This window comes from Cinclus cinclus, chromosome 2, assembly GCF_963662255.1.
Source record: "Cinclus cinclus chromosome 2, bCinCin1.1, whole genome shotgun sequence".
In the NCBI taxonomy this organism is placed as follows: Eukaryota; Metazoa; Chordata; class Aves; order Passeriformes; family Cinclidae; genus Cinclus; species Cinclus cinclus.
The window spans coordinates 84,303,923-84,318,280 of NC_085047.1; the positions used below are offsets into that span (position 1 = coordinate 84,303,923).

Here is a 14,358-nt window from a genome sequence, read left to right on the forward strand (position 1 = left end):
ATAATATTTACAGTATTGCACTTTACTGCACTTAATTGCATTTCACTAAAATTGATGCTGCATCAGTATTATGCCTTAAAACCATATGTCCATCTTTGTTGTATAATTCATTCTTTCTACATCCTGCAAAACAGTGAGATTCTGATTCAAAGATCTAGGTATTTGGGGGGAAAAAATGAAAAATTGACCTGTTTCTATGGCACAATATATCTCTTTGAGTTCAGGTAATTCTGGCAAAAACAGGTGCATTTCTTATTGTTCCCATCTTTCAAGTTATCATTAACAATTAGTAAATTCTAGTCTCTTTTTTTTTCTCCTTTCAAAGGACATAGCCATTTGAGACACACACTTTTTTGTTATTGCTGCTCCTTTTTTTTTTTTCTTTTAGGAAAGAAAATAAGGAAAATAAAAACCTGCCTTGCCTCAGATCTGAAATTCCACATTTAAATTCAAACCAGTTCTGCAGCAGCAGCAGCTCCTCAGTGATGGAAGAGATTCATGGCAGTGAAATAATACTGTTGGCAACAAAGAAATGTCATCTTTAATGGAGACCAGCCCCAAGGATTTATTATTTATTATTATTACTATTTGTTTTGTTTAGTTTTGTTCTAATATATTTCTGATCTTCAAAACGTGTTTAGTTTGACACATGCACAAGGTAGCAAAACTGACAGCAGCAGATGACGTTATGCCGGAGCGATCACTTTTGCCAGGGTCAAAAAATCCGAAGTGTCCCCAATGTTCACAGATTAACATAATTTAGAGATAGTTTCCTTTTCTTTTTTTTTTTTTCCCCTCTCTTTTTGTGATTTTTTTTTTAATTCTCTTTTCTCTCTCCTCCCACCTACTTTGTCCTCCGAGGAGTCTCTGACTGGCGGGTGCGCGTTTTCTGCTCGCCTGTGTTGCGTCCCCACCGCGCCACGCGGCACCTCCCGCCGGCCGCCGAGTCCCTGGGGCCGGGCGGGCGAGCAAAGCGGCGCTCGCAGACCTCGGGGAAGGGGAAAGGAATAAAAACAAAACAAAACAAAAAATATATATATATAATAAAATTAAAAAAAAAAAAAGAGGGAGAGAGATAAGGCGGCAGGGCGGCCGGAGCGCTCGCTGCTCGCCCTGCAGCCAGGGAGGAGGAGGATGAGGAGGAGCGGGGAGGCAGAGCGGCGGTCCGTGCGGGTCACACGCCCGCCCGCCGCGGGCACCCGGGGCGGGGTGTGATGGGGGGCTCGGGGGAAGCGTGTCAGAGCCCCAGGGCCTCGGCGTGCTTCCGGGCCTTCAGCCGCAGGTCGGCGATGCTGGAGTTCTTGCTGTTGCTCTTGGCGGCAGCGGCCACCACGGCGGCGGCGGAGGCGGACTCGGCCAGGGAGGCGATGGGCAGCCCGAAGGGCGGCGGCGGGAACATCAGGTAGGGCGCGTGGGCCGCCAGGTGCGGGTGCAGGTGCGGGTGCGCGTGGGCCACGCCCTCCAGCTGCAGCTGCGCCTGGACCTGGGCGGCGGTGGCAGAGACACGGCGTCAGCACCGAGCCCGCAGCCAGGGGCACGCAGCCCCCCAGCCCACCCATCTGCAACCCCGACCCTTCCCGGGAGCCCGGCGGATGAAAAGAGCAACTTGTGAGCGGAGTTCCCCCTGCAGTCAGGGCGGCAAACCTCCGCTCCTTGCTCAGCTAAGGGCACAGAGACACGCTTAACCCTCCTCCTGGTGGTTTTAAATAAATAAATAAATAAATAAATAAGGCCTAATGCACGGGCGCCAACAAGCGCTAAACAGCTAATCTTTTTTTCTTTTTTCTTCTATTTTTTTTTCTTTTTTTTTTTCCAGGGATGTTTATTCATACCTTGCTTTAAAAACTCTTTGGCCACGGGTCCCTTCTATACCCGGCTGGTGTTTGCTTTGGAGCTTTCTAGACCTACACAAACACATTGGGTTGACTGAGAGATTTCAGCTTCGGGTAGGTTCGGGAAGGAGTGGGGGAGAGTTTATTTATGTATTTAATTATTTTGGTCCAAATATGTCTTTTAAAAATCAATACAATTAATCTGCCAGCTCCACGTGTCTCCGAGACACAGAAGGTGGTGGAGGGTCCCTTTGGGCTGGAAAAAAATCAATTCCCCGATTAATTGACCAAAAAAAAAAAAAAAAAAAGAAAAGAAAAAGAAAGAAAGAAAAAAACGAGGGAGGGAGAGTTACAACCGGCTAGGAGCTGCCCCGTGTGGCTGCGCTTCTCTGGGCATGGACCCACCCGGGGCCCGCAGTGGCTTCAGTGCCTGCGCTCCGCCACTGCCCCTGTCGTGGCTGACCATCAGGGTAGCAGAGCATTTGGGAACAGGCTCCCCCACTCCAGGGCATCCATCGGAAAATGACAGTTCTCAACTGCCCGCCTGGAAATGAGGAGGGCAACTACAGCGCAAGGATCCGTACAGCGTGTGACCCTCACGGTTTCCCGCATCGGGTGGAAGAGCCGCCTCCCGCAGCGCTCTCCGGCGCCAGGAGGGTCCCAGAGCCGGGACGGTCCCAGAGCCGGGACGGTCCCAGAGCCGCCTGGGCTGCTCGGGACCGAGCTGGTCCGTGCACACAGAGGGCGGGCGGGCTCGTCCGGGCACTCCGGGGCCCGCCCTGCCGTGGGAAGGCGATGCGGCCCCGGGAGGCCAGAGTGTCCTGCGGGCGGCCCTGGGGCCGTGTGCGAGCCCATGGAGCCTCAGGAGGAGCCCTGAGCCCCGCCGGCGCCTCGGGACCCCCCGCTCGGCCCCGAGGAGCGCTGAGCTCCCGAAAGCCGGGCGGGGGCTCCTTCACGAAGTTTTACAGCCTGTTTTTAATACGTGCCAACTTCTATATAAATGGCACTTGTAAACGTGTCCGGCTTCCTCCCGTGCAAACGAATGGGGGTCAGAGCTTACTGAGGGAAAGTAAAATAAAACCGGAGCTAACTACCTGTTGGAAAGGCATCCTCAGAGCTCCCATATTCACGTAGGGGGCTACTCTGCAGGCATCTAAATGGCTAGCGGTTCCCAGGATCACACCTGCGGAGAGAGACAAGACCGGGTGAGTAGCGTAGGGGCTCCGGGGCCCTAAGGCCACCACCCCCCGGCCGGTCCGCAGCCCCAGCCCACCTTTGTGCATCTGGTTTTCCTGCTTCCGGCACTTAGCTCTCCTGTTCTGGAACCAGACCTGTGAAAAGAAAAAGCAAACAAAACCAAAACAACAACAAAAAAAATGGAGGTGGCCTAGGCAGTTGCTAAGCCAGCGTTATCTCAGGAGCTAGGGATGGAGGGGTGAGGAGAGTGACTGCACAGCTTTGCTGAGGTCTCCCCTCGGGAGCAGCTCGACCCCAGGAGGAGTGAGCTCCTCGTTGTGCTGCTGTAAGGGGGGGAGGTCCTGCTCCTTGCTGTGGTCCCTCAGTTGAACCCAGGAGATGGAAGCGCCCTCGCAGCCGGAGAGACCGGGAGGGAGCCTGCCGCTTAGCACCGAGTCTCGGAGGGCCCCGTGCCCCCTGGGCGGGCAGTGGCGTTCTTTCTGCCGCCCCCCTGGAGCGACACTTACAGTAAGACCACCCACCCGCAGGACAGGTGGGACCCTCGTACCCTTCTTAGTAATCTTAAGCAGCCCAGGAAAAGCCAGTGTGGCCCAGGTCAGACTCCGGGGTCTGAACCCCAGGAGGCTGGACCTCCCGCCCTCTCCCGAGCTGGGCTTGAAATCGATGATCTCCGACAAGATGCGACACACTGAACTTTCGCGAAAGACTTTGAATCGTTCCCCATTCCCTAAACGCTAAACAAAACAAAATCCTCTTCTGCGGACTTCTGGCCAGACAAGAGCAATATCTCTTGCAGGCTGGGATGTAAAAAAGTGCTTATGCCCCTACCCGAGGAGCGCCTGTAATTCGATAATGCTTCCCCAATTCCAGCCGTTCTCGCTCAAACAATCGCAGAACTTTGCAGTTGCCACTGCGCTTCCCGTGCCTCTTTTCCAGGGGCAGTTCAGACCTTCGTTACTTTTCCCTTTCCTCCGTGCCCGATTAACAGGTCTCCCCAAAACATCAGGAGAAACGCGGGCCAAAATATTTTGCGGATCTTTATCTTTACACCAAAACCTACCGAATATGGACAAACATTGACTTTCACCACTGATAAAATCTTATGGCTAAGTAAACACCTACAACCTTTGATGTTCTTGCACTTGCCAAGAGATCATACGGTTAATTAATACTAACTGCACTTCCTACATCAAATTTTCCCTTCAAGCTTTCTTCAATTGCCTTAATGATGGTCATTTACAACGGAGTAATTAGTGCAAAGAAAGGCTTCCGAAGGCATTAATTACCTCGGGTACCTCAGTGATTTTCTTAAGTAGGAATTGGCCTTCTCTGATTTAGCGCACCATTTTTCCTGCCTAGGGTGTCCGTGGGGGAAGCACGCAGCGGGCGACTGCGGAGCGCCGTGGGTGCGGACAGATCGACCGACTGACGGTCAAACAGACAGACAGACAGACAGACAGACCGACCTACCCACCCATTTACCCACCGGTCCTGGCTCCTGTCCCTGACGGCAATCACCAGCGCAACCCTCCCCGTGCTAAGCGGGCATCGCTGCCGCCCCGCTGCCCTGCACAGCGCGGCACAAGCCTATTTTTCCGTACCAGCAATACGCAAATATTAACAACATGCATCGCTTCTCCTTTTAACTGGACCGTTAGGGATTTATATACACGTGCATATGCATTTAAATATGAGCATGCAAAATATTATCGAGCTCTAGCGAAAATAATGCATTTTTTTTACTGTGGTAAATCCTTGCAGGAAATCTCCTTGTGTGTGTTCCCCACGTCCTCCCCCCCACGTCTACCCCCTTCCCCCGCCTCGCCAAAGCAGAGTAAATTGTCAGAAGAAATTTAAGCAGCGTTTAAACAACTTCTCTTGCAAATCAGAACATCTTTCAAACCGAAATTATATTTAAATCTGGAAAACGAAGTGCCCTTTCCCTTTAGCTACGAAAAAATAAGGTTATGAGGAATAAAAGTGATGAATTAGCCACTGCGTTAAGCGATAATAAATCAGGCTTGGTGTGATTCGCGATCAATTCCAATTAGTCATGAATATGCTAAGTAAAGCACAGTACACTGTTTTAGACAGTTATTTCTTCATTAAGGATCACTCAGTGATTTCTTTCACAAATGCTCTAATCTGATTTCCTTTTGATTTCCATTAGAGACAGTGAATAATGACATTTAATTTAGCCCTGCACCATAAACCCAAAGATATTTGTTGTAATTGAATTACTGCCTGCTCCTCACTATGGTCTCATAACTTTCAATTATAACCCTGACAGCTGGGTGATATGAGTTTCCAGTACAACACTAAAAATAAAAGGTTAATAAGGACTAGCTACCATAGGAGCTTCTATTTATTTACAGCAAATTTCCACGCTAAATTGAAACTATATCCTTTAACAGCAAGGGACAAGAGGTGCAGATAGGAATTAGAGAACCATTCCAAAAGTATTGGGGGAGGGGAGGGGGGAATAAAAAAAATAAAACCACCCTTTCCCTTTTGTGCTTTTTTCTTTTTTTTTCTCTGCTTCCACTTATTGATGGATATTATATCTCTGCTTATTTCCTAATTAAAAGAATATCCATTTCCCCTCTTTTTCATATTTTTCCTCTTTATACTTATTTTAGGGATTTTTTTAATACACACAAACCTCTTTAATAAAATTATTAAATACATTTTTCTATTCTCTGTCATAATCTCCTCCTGATTCTTTTTGGGGTTTTGATTTGGTTTGGGTTTTTGTTGTTGTTGTGTTTTAATTTTTGTGCGTGTGTGTGCTTTTTAAGATCTGTAAGCACTTGAAGCACCAATTTTCCTGTAACTATGAACATCCTGTTAAGGTGCTCCTCAGTAATAAAGTACTTGAAAGAAAGAGTGCAGAATTCAATTACAAGTAATTTATTTTTATAGAAACAGTACATCAAGGCCTTGGAAAGATATTACAGAGCCCAAGTAAGAAGATCTAGGAAGATGACATAAGAGTTGATGTCCCCTTCAGCAAAAGTTTAATCTTTTCATTAATTTATATGGTGTGGTTAGATCAATCTTCCAGGAGAAAGTAGGCCAGCAGCACTCCGAACGCCTGCAATATTCCCTGCAAGCTGCCATTCCTAAGGCATATACCCTGCACCATCCCTTGCCCTGCTCAGTTTGTACTGAGAGTCACGGGAGCTGAAGGGAGAATAAAACCTTGAAAGAAGACAAAAAAAAAAAAAAAAAGAAAAAAAAAGAACGAAAGCAACTTAGGTACTCCATTTATTTCAACATTTGCCTCCAGGAGACAGTTGTTTAAAGCGAGTGGCTTGCTCAGGCAAATGCTGGCTGAGCAGTGTGCTGTCTGCTTGCTTTCCACAGTTTAGGAGGGCGCAAACAGACCCCTCTCCCCACTCCATCTCGGAGCCGTATTTCTCCGTGTCCCGCTGTGCCCTGGGAGTGAGGTCAAGGCATGGAGGCCTCCATCTATGCCCACAGAGCCATACCCATGCCTATGTGCAACCACCCGCACGGTCCTATGGGCAGATATACAAATATATCTCTTATCTCCAGGGTGTGAGGGCGTTTTTTCAGTGGGGATATTGCCTTGGTGACATTTCCTTCTTGACTTTTATTCTGGTTTGTGTCTGTCAGACCAAGCATAGAATTTTAATGCAAGAAGAGATTTCCTTCAGGTTTCTCCTGCTCTGGGCCTGCTCAGAGAGCTACAGGTTGATCTTACATTTTCTAGGTAGATTTTTGTTAATTATTTCTGTGTTGGGTTTTTTTTGTTTGTTTGAAGGGTTTTGTTTCTTTTAATATGACATCTGTTTTGTGGAAGCACTCCCTAGTTGGCTTGGGGGAAGAGGGAGTATTTTTCCTCTGCATCAAACTGAAAATCAAATTTAAAAATAATCGATGTGAAACCACCCAAACAGACAGCTCTGGTGGCCCCAGGACTACAGCAACCCGGACCTATTTTCGAGATTTTGAAGCCTAATTGGCATTTAGCTGTCTCTGAAGCGGGATGGGAGGGACGGGGGGAACCTCCACCAGATGGGGTGGCATGCATTCATAGGCTTGCTGTGCGAATCAGAGCCGGCACCTTTCCCCTGGCTCTGGCTAATCCTGTCCCTCAGCACCCAAACTGTCTAGCCTTATTCAAGCGATTGTTTTCTGGCCTTTTTCTTTTTTTCTCCCCATAATGGCCCCATAGTAGAAAAAGCGGGAAGAAAGTCAGGATTAAGGGAGAGTAAATGGCACGTTTGTAAGGGGAAAATTAATTTTTAAAAAAAATGTTCAGTTATTAGAGATTCATCAACACTATCACCACCCAAATACCCTACCCCACACACATACCAAAAAAAAAAAAAAATTAAACCTTCCTAGGAAACGCTAGACACGGGCAGATGTTCCCAGAGGAGAATAACTGTTTGGCAGGACAGGTACAGCAGAATTGCAAACAGCTTTCCCATCACACGTGTCACCTCTGCCTTCACCTCCCCGTTCTGCATGAAACGGGCACTGTGCTAGGATCCGCTGGCAGTTAGGAAGTGAGGTGAGCACGTTTCCAGGAATAGAGCCTTTCTCTTACCTGAACCCTAGCTTCAGATAGTCCCAGCCTCTGGCTTAGTTCCTCCCTCATGAAGGCATCCGGATAGTGAGTCTCATCAAAAAGTCTTTCCAGCTCGTTCAGCTGCTCTAGTGTGAAATTGGTTCTGCTTCTCCTTTGTTTAAGCTTGGTCTGTCCGTCTTCATCTTCTGACTTCACATCTTCCCTCTTCTCTTTGCATTCGTAGATCCCTGCCGGGAGGGGGAAAAAGAAAACGACGCTGAGCCTCCCCTCGCACCTCTTGGAAATTCTCTCACACAGGGGTCCCCCTCCTCCCCTCTTCGTCCCCAAACACAGCCCAACTTGCGGGTGCAGCTGGCGGGGAGGGTCAGGAGGGTCCCGGGCAGGGCCCGGAGGGGCAAGAGGGGCTGAGCTCCGCTACAGGCTCCGCGCCGGGCGGGGGGCAGCTCGCCCGAGGGCCGGAGGGAGCAAGAGAGCCGCGCTGCCCTGCCTGTCTGATGCCCTATCAGAAAAACCATACAGATAAATACCATTTTATTTTCTTTCCAGGCTTAGGAGGAAGCCGTGCCGCCTGCTGGTACGAGCAGTTCGGGGAAGGGGTCGGTAAGAAAACTGCCGGCCCCCCGATACCTCCAGGCAGTGGGAAGAGGTGGGGGAAGGGCTTTCTCCGGCGACGTTTTCTCCCAAAGAGGGTTATGCAAGAAGCTCCCTACCGCTGTCATGGTGAAGCCACGATGATAGTATTTGTCTCGCAAAAGAAACTTTCCCTGGGCATGAGACAGAGACCGCCCGTATATCTCCTCCTTAATAATCCTCTTTTCCCCCAGAATACCTTCCAGCGGGTCGAAACCCCGGGGCGGCGGTCCCGCGCGGCCCTGTGGGGGACAGCGGGCTCCAGGGCCATGAGCTACTCCCAGCCCCTCCGGAACAGCAGGAACCCTCCCAGCCTTCAGGGACTCCAACAGGGCCCGTGGAGAGCTTGCGACCAGAGGCAGCCACTCAGCATGCTTGTCCCGGGCAGAGGGGAGGCTGTGGGGGCAGCAGGTAAAACAGTTCCCCTTTTCTGTCTTGGGTAGGGATATTTCTTTTGCTTTGACATATTATTTCCGACGTTTTTATTATTGTATTTTTTCCCCTTTTCCTTAATGCTGGGAGGCCTAGGACACTGTCCGTCTTTTAAATCCAGATAACGAAAAGAGGAAGAGATGCTGGAGCGAGGGACACCACTTCAGGCTGAACCAGTTCCCCGGGATCCCCTGCCTGCCTGGGACGCCCCGCAGGGTGCGCATCCAGCGCGGGCACCGGAGGAGTCCCGGGACGAGCCTGCTCTGACTGCCTTCTTTGTCGTGCCTCGCCCTCTGGGCGGTGTGTATTTGGGGGGACTCGCATCTGGGGATGATCCCGAATTAATACCTTTTTTCATCACCGAGTACACAGGTATTATATACATAAATACGTATGTATACACACAGAGAGAAATGTGCGCTTGAACATATATTAACCTATATACTTAGGGGCATCCCTAAATGCAAATTGTAAACTGCAAATCGTAATTTAATTAAACGCAACAGAGCGTCCTGAACTGCATCTGGGCTTAAGTAAGGCCGGACCCAAGCCGAAACATTCGTTTTCACTTCCAAAATGAAAACTATCCCTGGCTGTGACCGCTCCCCCGGGCTCCGGGCTGATACTGGCTGCATAAAACTTTGGGAAGGGTCTGGCCTACTGATGGGGATATTCGCTGGTTTGTTTTAATGGCGTTTTGTTCTCATCTCTCCTGTAAAGGGGATCCCTAAGAAAAGACGAGGGTGCTAACCCAGCAAATACCTAGGGAAAATCAGGCGCGTTCAAAAGCTGTCTCTTTTCCGAGGCTACAGCATGTCCGTGATAGGTATAAAATATTAACTAGCATATCGGTGGGACTGAAATCACACGCCGGGATCAGTTGAAATTAGACTGAAACCTGGCATGAATTTAAACTGTCACAAGCATCTCAGCTCCTTCCAACTCCTCCCTTCCATCCCCACCCCCAGCCCCTCTCCGTAGATTAGATTAGCTAAACATACAAACCAGAATTTCGATTCATGGGGAAAGAGGAGAGTAGTAGAGGGTTTTTTTCGTTCCTTCTTATTCTATTTTTAATTCCAGAAGCATGCCCGGCTTTCATTTTTTTAAAAAATCATCTCCTGCGCGAATGATTCCCTTGAATTGAACCTTCTTGGTTTTCAATCTCTCGACCAGAGAAGGGAAATAAGCAGAGCTGAGTAGTACTGGCTTGTACAGAAATAAGGGTACCCGAATACGTGATTATACCCTGTTCTTCTGTTTGGGGGGAAGGTAGAAAAGAGGAGGATATTAAATAAAAGTTTGGGCTGTAAATTAAATCTCCCAGTGTTATATTAAACAAGATCAAACAGTAGGAAACAGCTGAAAGGCTGGTTGTTGTTCCCCAACCTATTAACCGGTTTTTATTACCCTAAGCTAGCCAGTAGTTCCCCAGGCAGGTCCACCTGTCTAACTTGCCTAGAGACACTTTCTCAACTTTCTAATCCCCCCGTCCTTTTAATTCTCTCCTTCCCCAGTGAGACTGTGAGGGATTTTTAGTTGCCTTGCTTTAATTTTTTTATTTTTTTTTTACAATTGTTGTTGCTGCTGCTTAGAGAAAGGATGGCGCCTTGCCCCTCGGTCGGCGGAGTGCCGTTCTGCCCTGGCCCAGGTGACAGGACTGGCAGGGGACCGAGGGACCAGTCGGCCGGGCCGGCCGGTGCCTCTCTCAGCAGCGATGTTCTGTCTCACCGGGTCCGGGCAGTTGCCCCAGAGCCAGGCTTCTCTCCTGCCTCTCGTCCCCGCCGGTCGGAGCCTCTGAGTAGGACAGGCTGACCGACCCAAGACAAAATGTCCAGAGAGAGCCCTCTCCACATCCCGCTTTCTCCCAGAACAACCAGCAGCATCCTGACGGCCCGGAAGCAGGAAGAACAGGTCTCCTAAGACGTTAAAACTCCCCGGACAAGATTTCCTCGTACAAAAATACACAGATAGACAAAAACGTCTGACGTGCTGCGCTGCCCCCTTCCCCCAGGCGAGAGAACGCCTAACGCACCGGATCGATTTCGGATGTGAACGGGGACTAGCGGGGGGGAAGGGGGGGCAGGACCGAAGTTGTGACTTATTTTTCACGGCTATGCTCACGTTATGCATGCAGGAGTACGTGTTCCAAAGCCTAGGTTCCCGCCGCGGCGGGAGGGAGGTGACCGCAGGAGGGAAGCAGGATGCGGGAGGCGATCCCGCTTGCCCCGCCGGGGCCGGAATCGGGGCCGCGGTGACCAAGTCGCCCCCTCTGCGGAGAGCCAGGGGTGGCCGGGGAGGGGGCCGGGGCTGCCGGCGAGAAGCGCGGGGTGGAGGGCTCCCAGCCCTGCTCTTACCTTCCGCTGTCCTGCCCGTGTTGAACTCCTTCAGTTTGTCCTTGTCGCTCTCTACGTGGTCTTTGAAAAGATGCACCGGGCAATGGTTGCTGCTCTCGGTCATGTCCTGCAGGTTAGAATCAGAGTTTCCAAGCTCCCTAGAGCGAGCCAACCCACTCTCCAAAACTTCCCTGTACGTGATCGTCTCCTTCTTGTTGCCGCTGCCACTGCCGCTGCTGCTCTCTTTGCTTTTCTGGTCAAAAGATTTGGATACAAAAGCCGTAAGTTCTTCCATGGCTGCCCGGTGATCTTATCCACAGAGATCCACTTGTTTTCAATTGGAGATGTGGCCGTCCTCCGCACGCTGTTTTTGCACGTAGAAGATGGGCTGTATAGGGTTAGATCACTCCTGCTGTTATTTATGCCTTTCAATTTGAGATCACACTATTTATACATGGCTACCTCAGCCCAACCCCCAGCTCTCCCTGTCTCCAGCAATTACTGACTGCTCCATAGTCGCAGGCGGACTCCGAGCAGCTATCTCCCCCACCTCAGTCCAGCAATTGGCTTTCTTTTCATTTCATCACTCTTTGGCATCTTTGCACCTTGATTTAGGGAGGCAAAGAGGCAACAGCGAAAAGGGGGGGGGGGGGGGGGGGGGGGAAGGGAGAGAGGAGAGAGGGAGAGAGAGGAATAAAAGGGAGGGAGGGGGGAAGAGGAAAACATGAAAATAGGTATCTACATTCTGTAAATGTGTTGCAGAAATGAGAGTCGAGGAAGACTCAATTGATTTTAAGGACATCCTGTGCGTGGCAACACTGTAAGAACGGACCCACAGCTAACCAAATAACTGAGCTCCTGCAATTAAATGTATCGCTGTCAAGAGGAAAGGAAAATGAATGTTCAATTAAAAAAGGTAATGAATAAAAAGCCGGAGATGTGCATTTGTTGTAATCATTGGAAATTCTACCTGATTTGCTATTTAGCTATTTTTTCTTAATTAAACGGTCAAAATAACCAGTGAAACAAAAATGGTGTTTTAAAAGTGCTGCCTGTTCTGGCTCGTGGTGGGTGGGTGGGTTCACGGTGGGGGACGTGTGCTGCAGCTAAACAAGTTGTGAGGTGCTTCGGAGATCCGTGTCGGTGTGTTTGGAGGACCTGGAGTAGGTTGTTTGGCTGGGCGGTATCCGTAGGTAGGGAGTCTCTCCAGATACGTGTGAACATTGCAGGATGTGTCTCCTTGTTTATTGTTATTATGCTGTCTGAAGGTACTGTAGGGGGAAATTAAAATCTAAAATGTTTCTCTGGATATCGAGCTATCCTGCTGCATGCAATAGAGGAGTAATTTGTTAAGACAGGAGTGTGCATACGACAAAGAGAGCATTGAGCCTTTTTCTTTTTTTTTTCTTTTTTTTTTCACAACGAAACATATCCTGCTGGATTTAACATAGAACTGGCAATAATTTCCCCACCTTGTTCTTGGTAGGCTGCAGTTATTTTTGTTGTACTCCTGGAATAATTATTATTCTGTGCGCTTGAATAGCTGCCTGAAATTCGTCTCCAGATAACAACATCGGCATTTCCAGCGCCTCTCTGCACCGTTTGATCCCCACGCGGAGCCGACTTCCCAGCTATTTATTCCTGTCTCTTCTCCTCGGGCTTTAACGCGAAGGGTTATTCGGTATTTGGAGGAATTTTGTCTTCTGGTCATTTGGCTTTTTAAGTCCTTCTCGTTCCCTCGCCTCGAGTTTGAGATAATCAGAGCCCATCATCACGCCACCCTCCGCTCTGAATCTCAACCAAAGCAGGCTCCTTGTTGGAGCAAGGGGCCATTGTTTCTTTTTCGGGGGAGTGTGGGACTGTTTTGAAAATTAGCAGAACATTAAAACACTAAAAACGCGTTTAATTAATGCAAAGGTGCCCCCAGCACCAGAGTTAACACTTCCACAGGAGGAGGGGGAAAATAATAATCGAGGAAGCAATTAATAAAGGGCTTTAAAAAAATCAATCTCCCCCTGTGCGAATTTAAAATGATTATCTAGGGGACAAGGATTGATCATTTGATCTCGGCACTGCGGATATCCCTGACATTTATTATATTGTCGTGTCTCGGTGGCATCCTTCCTCCGGAGTTCGTTTAACAAGTGAGGGAGCGGAGGAAGCCTTAGAACTTAACAAACAGGTCTTGTCATCGCAAACGCCAATCAAATTCGAGGCTCTAATGTATATCACACGGCACCACATAAATAATAAAGGCACACGATAGACGGGGAAGCAACGTATGGCTGAGGAAAGATCCCGGTACGACAAGCTGCCCGTGCCTCTCTCATGCAGTCTGCGCGTGTAAGGGTTCGTAGAGGATTGTTGTGCAGGCTGGTGCGTGGTGCGAGGGTGTCACGGACACGCGGGGACACCGGCACTCATTCCCCCGTGGGAGAGGCTCCGTACCGGCGCTGGGCCTCTGCCACGGAAACTTTCCCCATCCCTCGGCTCGAATGTCACCGATCCCCACCGTGCCCAGTCTCCCTCTGCCTCCCTCGCAGCAAGCAGCAATCAAGGATTAATATTTACTGACTCCGCGTCCCCAGCGCCGGAGAGGCACGGTGCGCGTCGGCTTCCCCGAGCTGTCGGAGCTTGCACCAAGTCCGCCGGATCCCCTCTTTGGTCCCTCTAGCCCCCGTCCCTCTCCTCCCCGCAGCTCCCCCCTGCGCCCAGCCCCACGCCTGCAGCCCCCGCAAGCGCGGGGCAGCGCTCCTCCCGGAGCCCCCCGGGCGCCTCCAGCCACTGCCGGGGCTCCTGCCCCCGAGGACAGGGGCAAATCCAAGCCTGCTCAGATAGAGGGGGACAAAAAGCTCTCTTGCCTGTTCCGCATCCCTCTTTCCCTGCTTCCCGGCAGCGCCCGGTGGGAAGGATGGTTGCCCCCCGCTTCCCGCGACGCGCGGGGCGCAGTTCGGCTCGGGGCAGCCACCGGGAGCGCAAGTGGCGCGGCAGCCCTCGGGCCACCGCCACGGCCACCGGGCGACCTCGATGGCAGCGGGAACACCGCCGGGGGGGGAGCCTTGCAGCCGGGGGGAACTTGCCTCACACTCGCTCCGAAAGAGAAAAGCGGAACAAAGCACCGGAAAGGGAAAGGGAGAAAGCCGGGGAAATAAAAAAAACAAACAAACAAACAAAAAATGACCAGTGCAAAGCTCAGCTCTCCCGGGGATCCGGCCTCCACCCCTCGCCGCGGACCCTCGCGGGGCAGGCGGCGGAGGGCGCAGAGGAGCGGGCAGCCCCGCGGGCGCGGATCTCTGCGTGGGATGACGGTCAGTCCTGTCCCGTCCTGTCCCCTCCTGTCCCGTCCTGTCCCCTCCTGTCCCAGCGGCGC

The 14,358-nt window shown here is 50.6% G+C and overlaps 1 protein-coding gene across 3 annotated transcripts; it reads right to left on the reverse strand.

Moving 5' to 3' along the window:
• Positions 1 to 668: 668 nt before the first annotated feature.
• SHOX (SHOX homeobox) lies at positions 669 to 11,283 on the reverse strand. 3 transcript variants are annotated; one of them, XM_062515005.1, is made up of 5 exons: positions 11,010 to 11,283; positions 7,609 to 7,817; positions 3,106 to 3,163; positions 2,927 to 3,015; positions 669 to 1,483 (listed from the first exon to the last, which is right to left on the reverse strand). In XM_062515005.1, the coding sequence occupies exons 1-5, from the start codon at positions 11,281 to 11,283 to the stop codon at positions 1,238 to 1,240; spliced, it is 876 nt and encodes a 291-aa protein (XP_062370989.1). In that variant the 3' UTR covers positions 669 to 1,237. The 3 variants fall into 3 exon arrangements, with proteins under 3 accessions (XP_062370989.1, XP_062370988.1, XP_062370990.1); XM_062515004.1 differs by having other exon boundaries at positions 669 to 1,509; positions 2,917 to 3,015; XM_062515006.1 differs by having other exon boundaries at positions 1,406 to 2,088.
• Between the last annotated feature and the right edge of the window lie 3,075 nt (positions 11,284 to 14,358).

Excerpts from the sequence above, each read along its gene's own strand:
- SHOX (XM_062515004.1), bottom strand. The coding sequence starts at position 11,283 with ATGGAAGAACTTACGGCTTTTGTATCCAAATCTTTTGACCAGAAAAGC. Across the intron at positions 7,818-11,009 it reads CACGGGCAGGACAGCGGAAG|GGATCTACGAATGCAAAGAG; the intron begins GTAAGAGCAGGG and ends CCCTCCCGGCAG. Across the intron at positions 3,164-7,608 it reads TATCTGAAGCTAGGGTTCAG|GTCTGGTTCCAGAACAGGAG; the intron begins GTAAGAGAAAGG and ends TTCTTTTCACAG.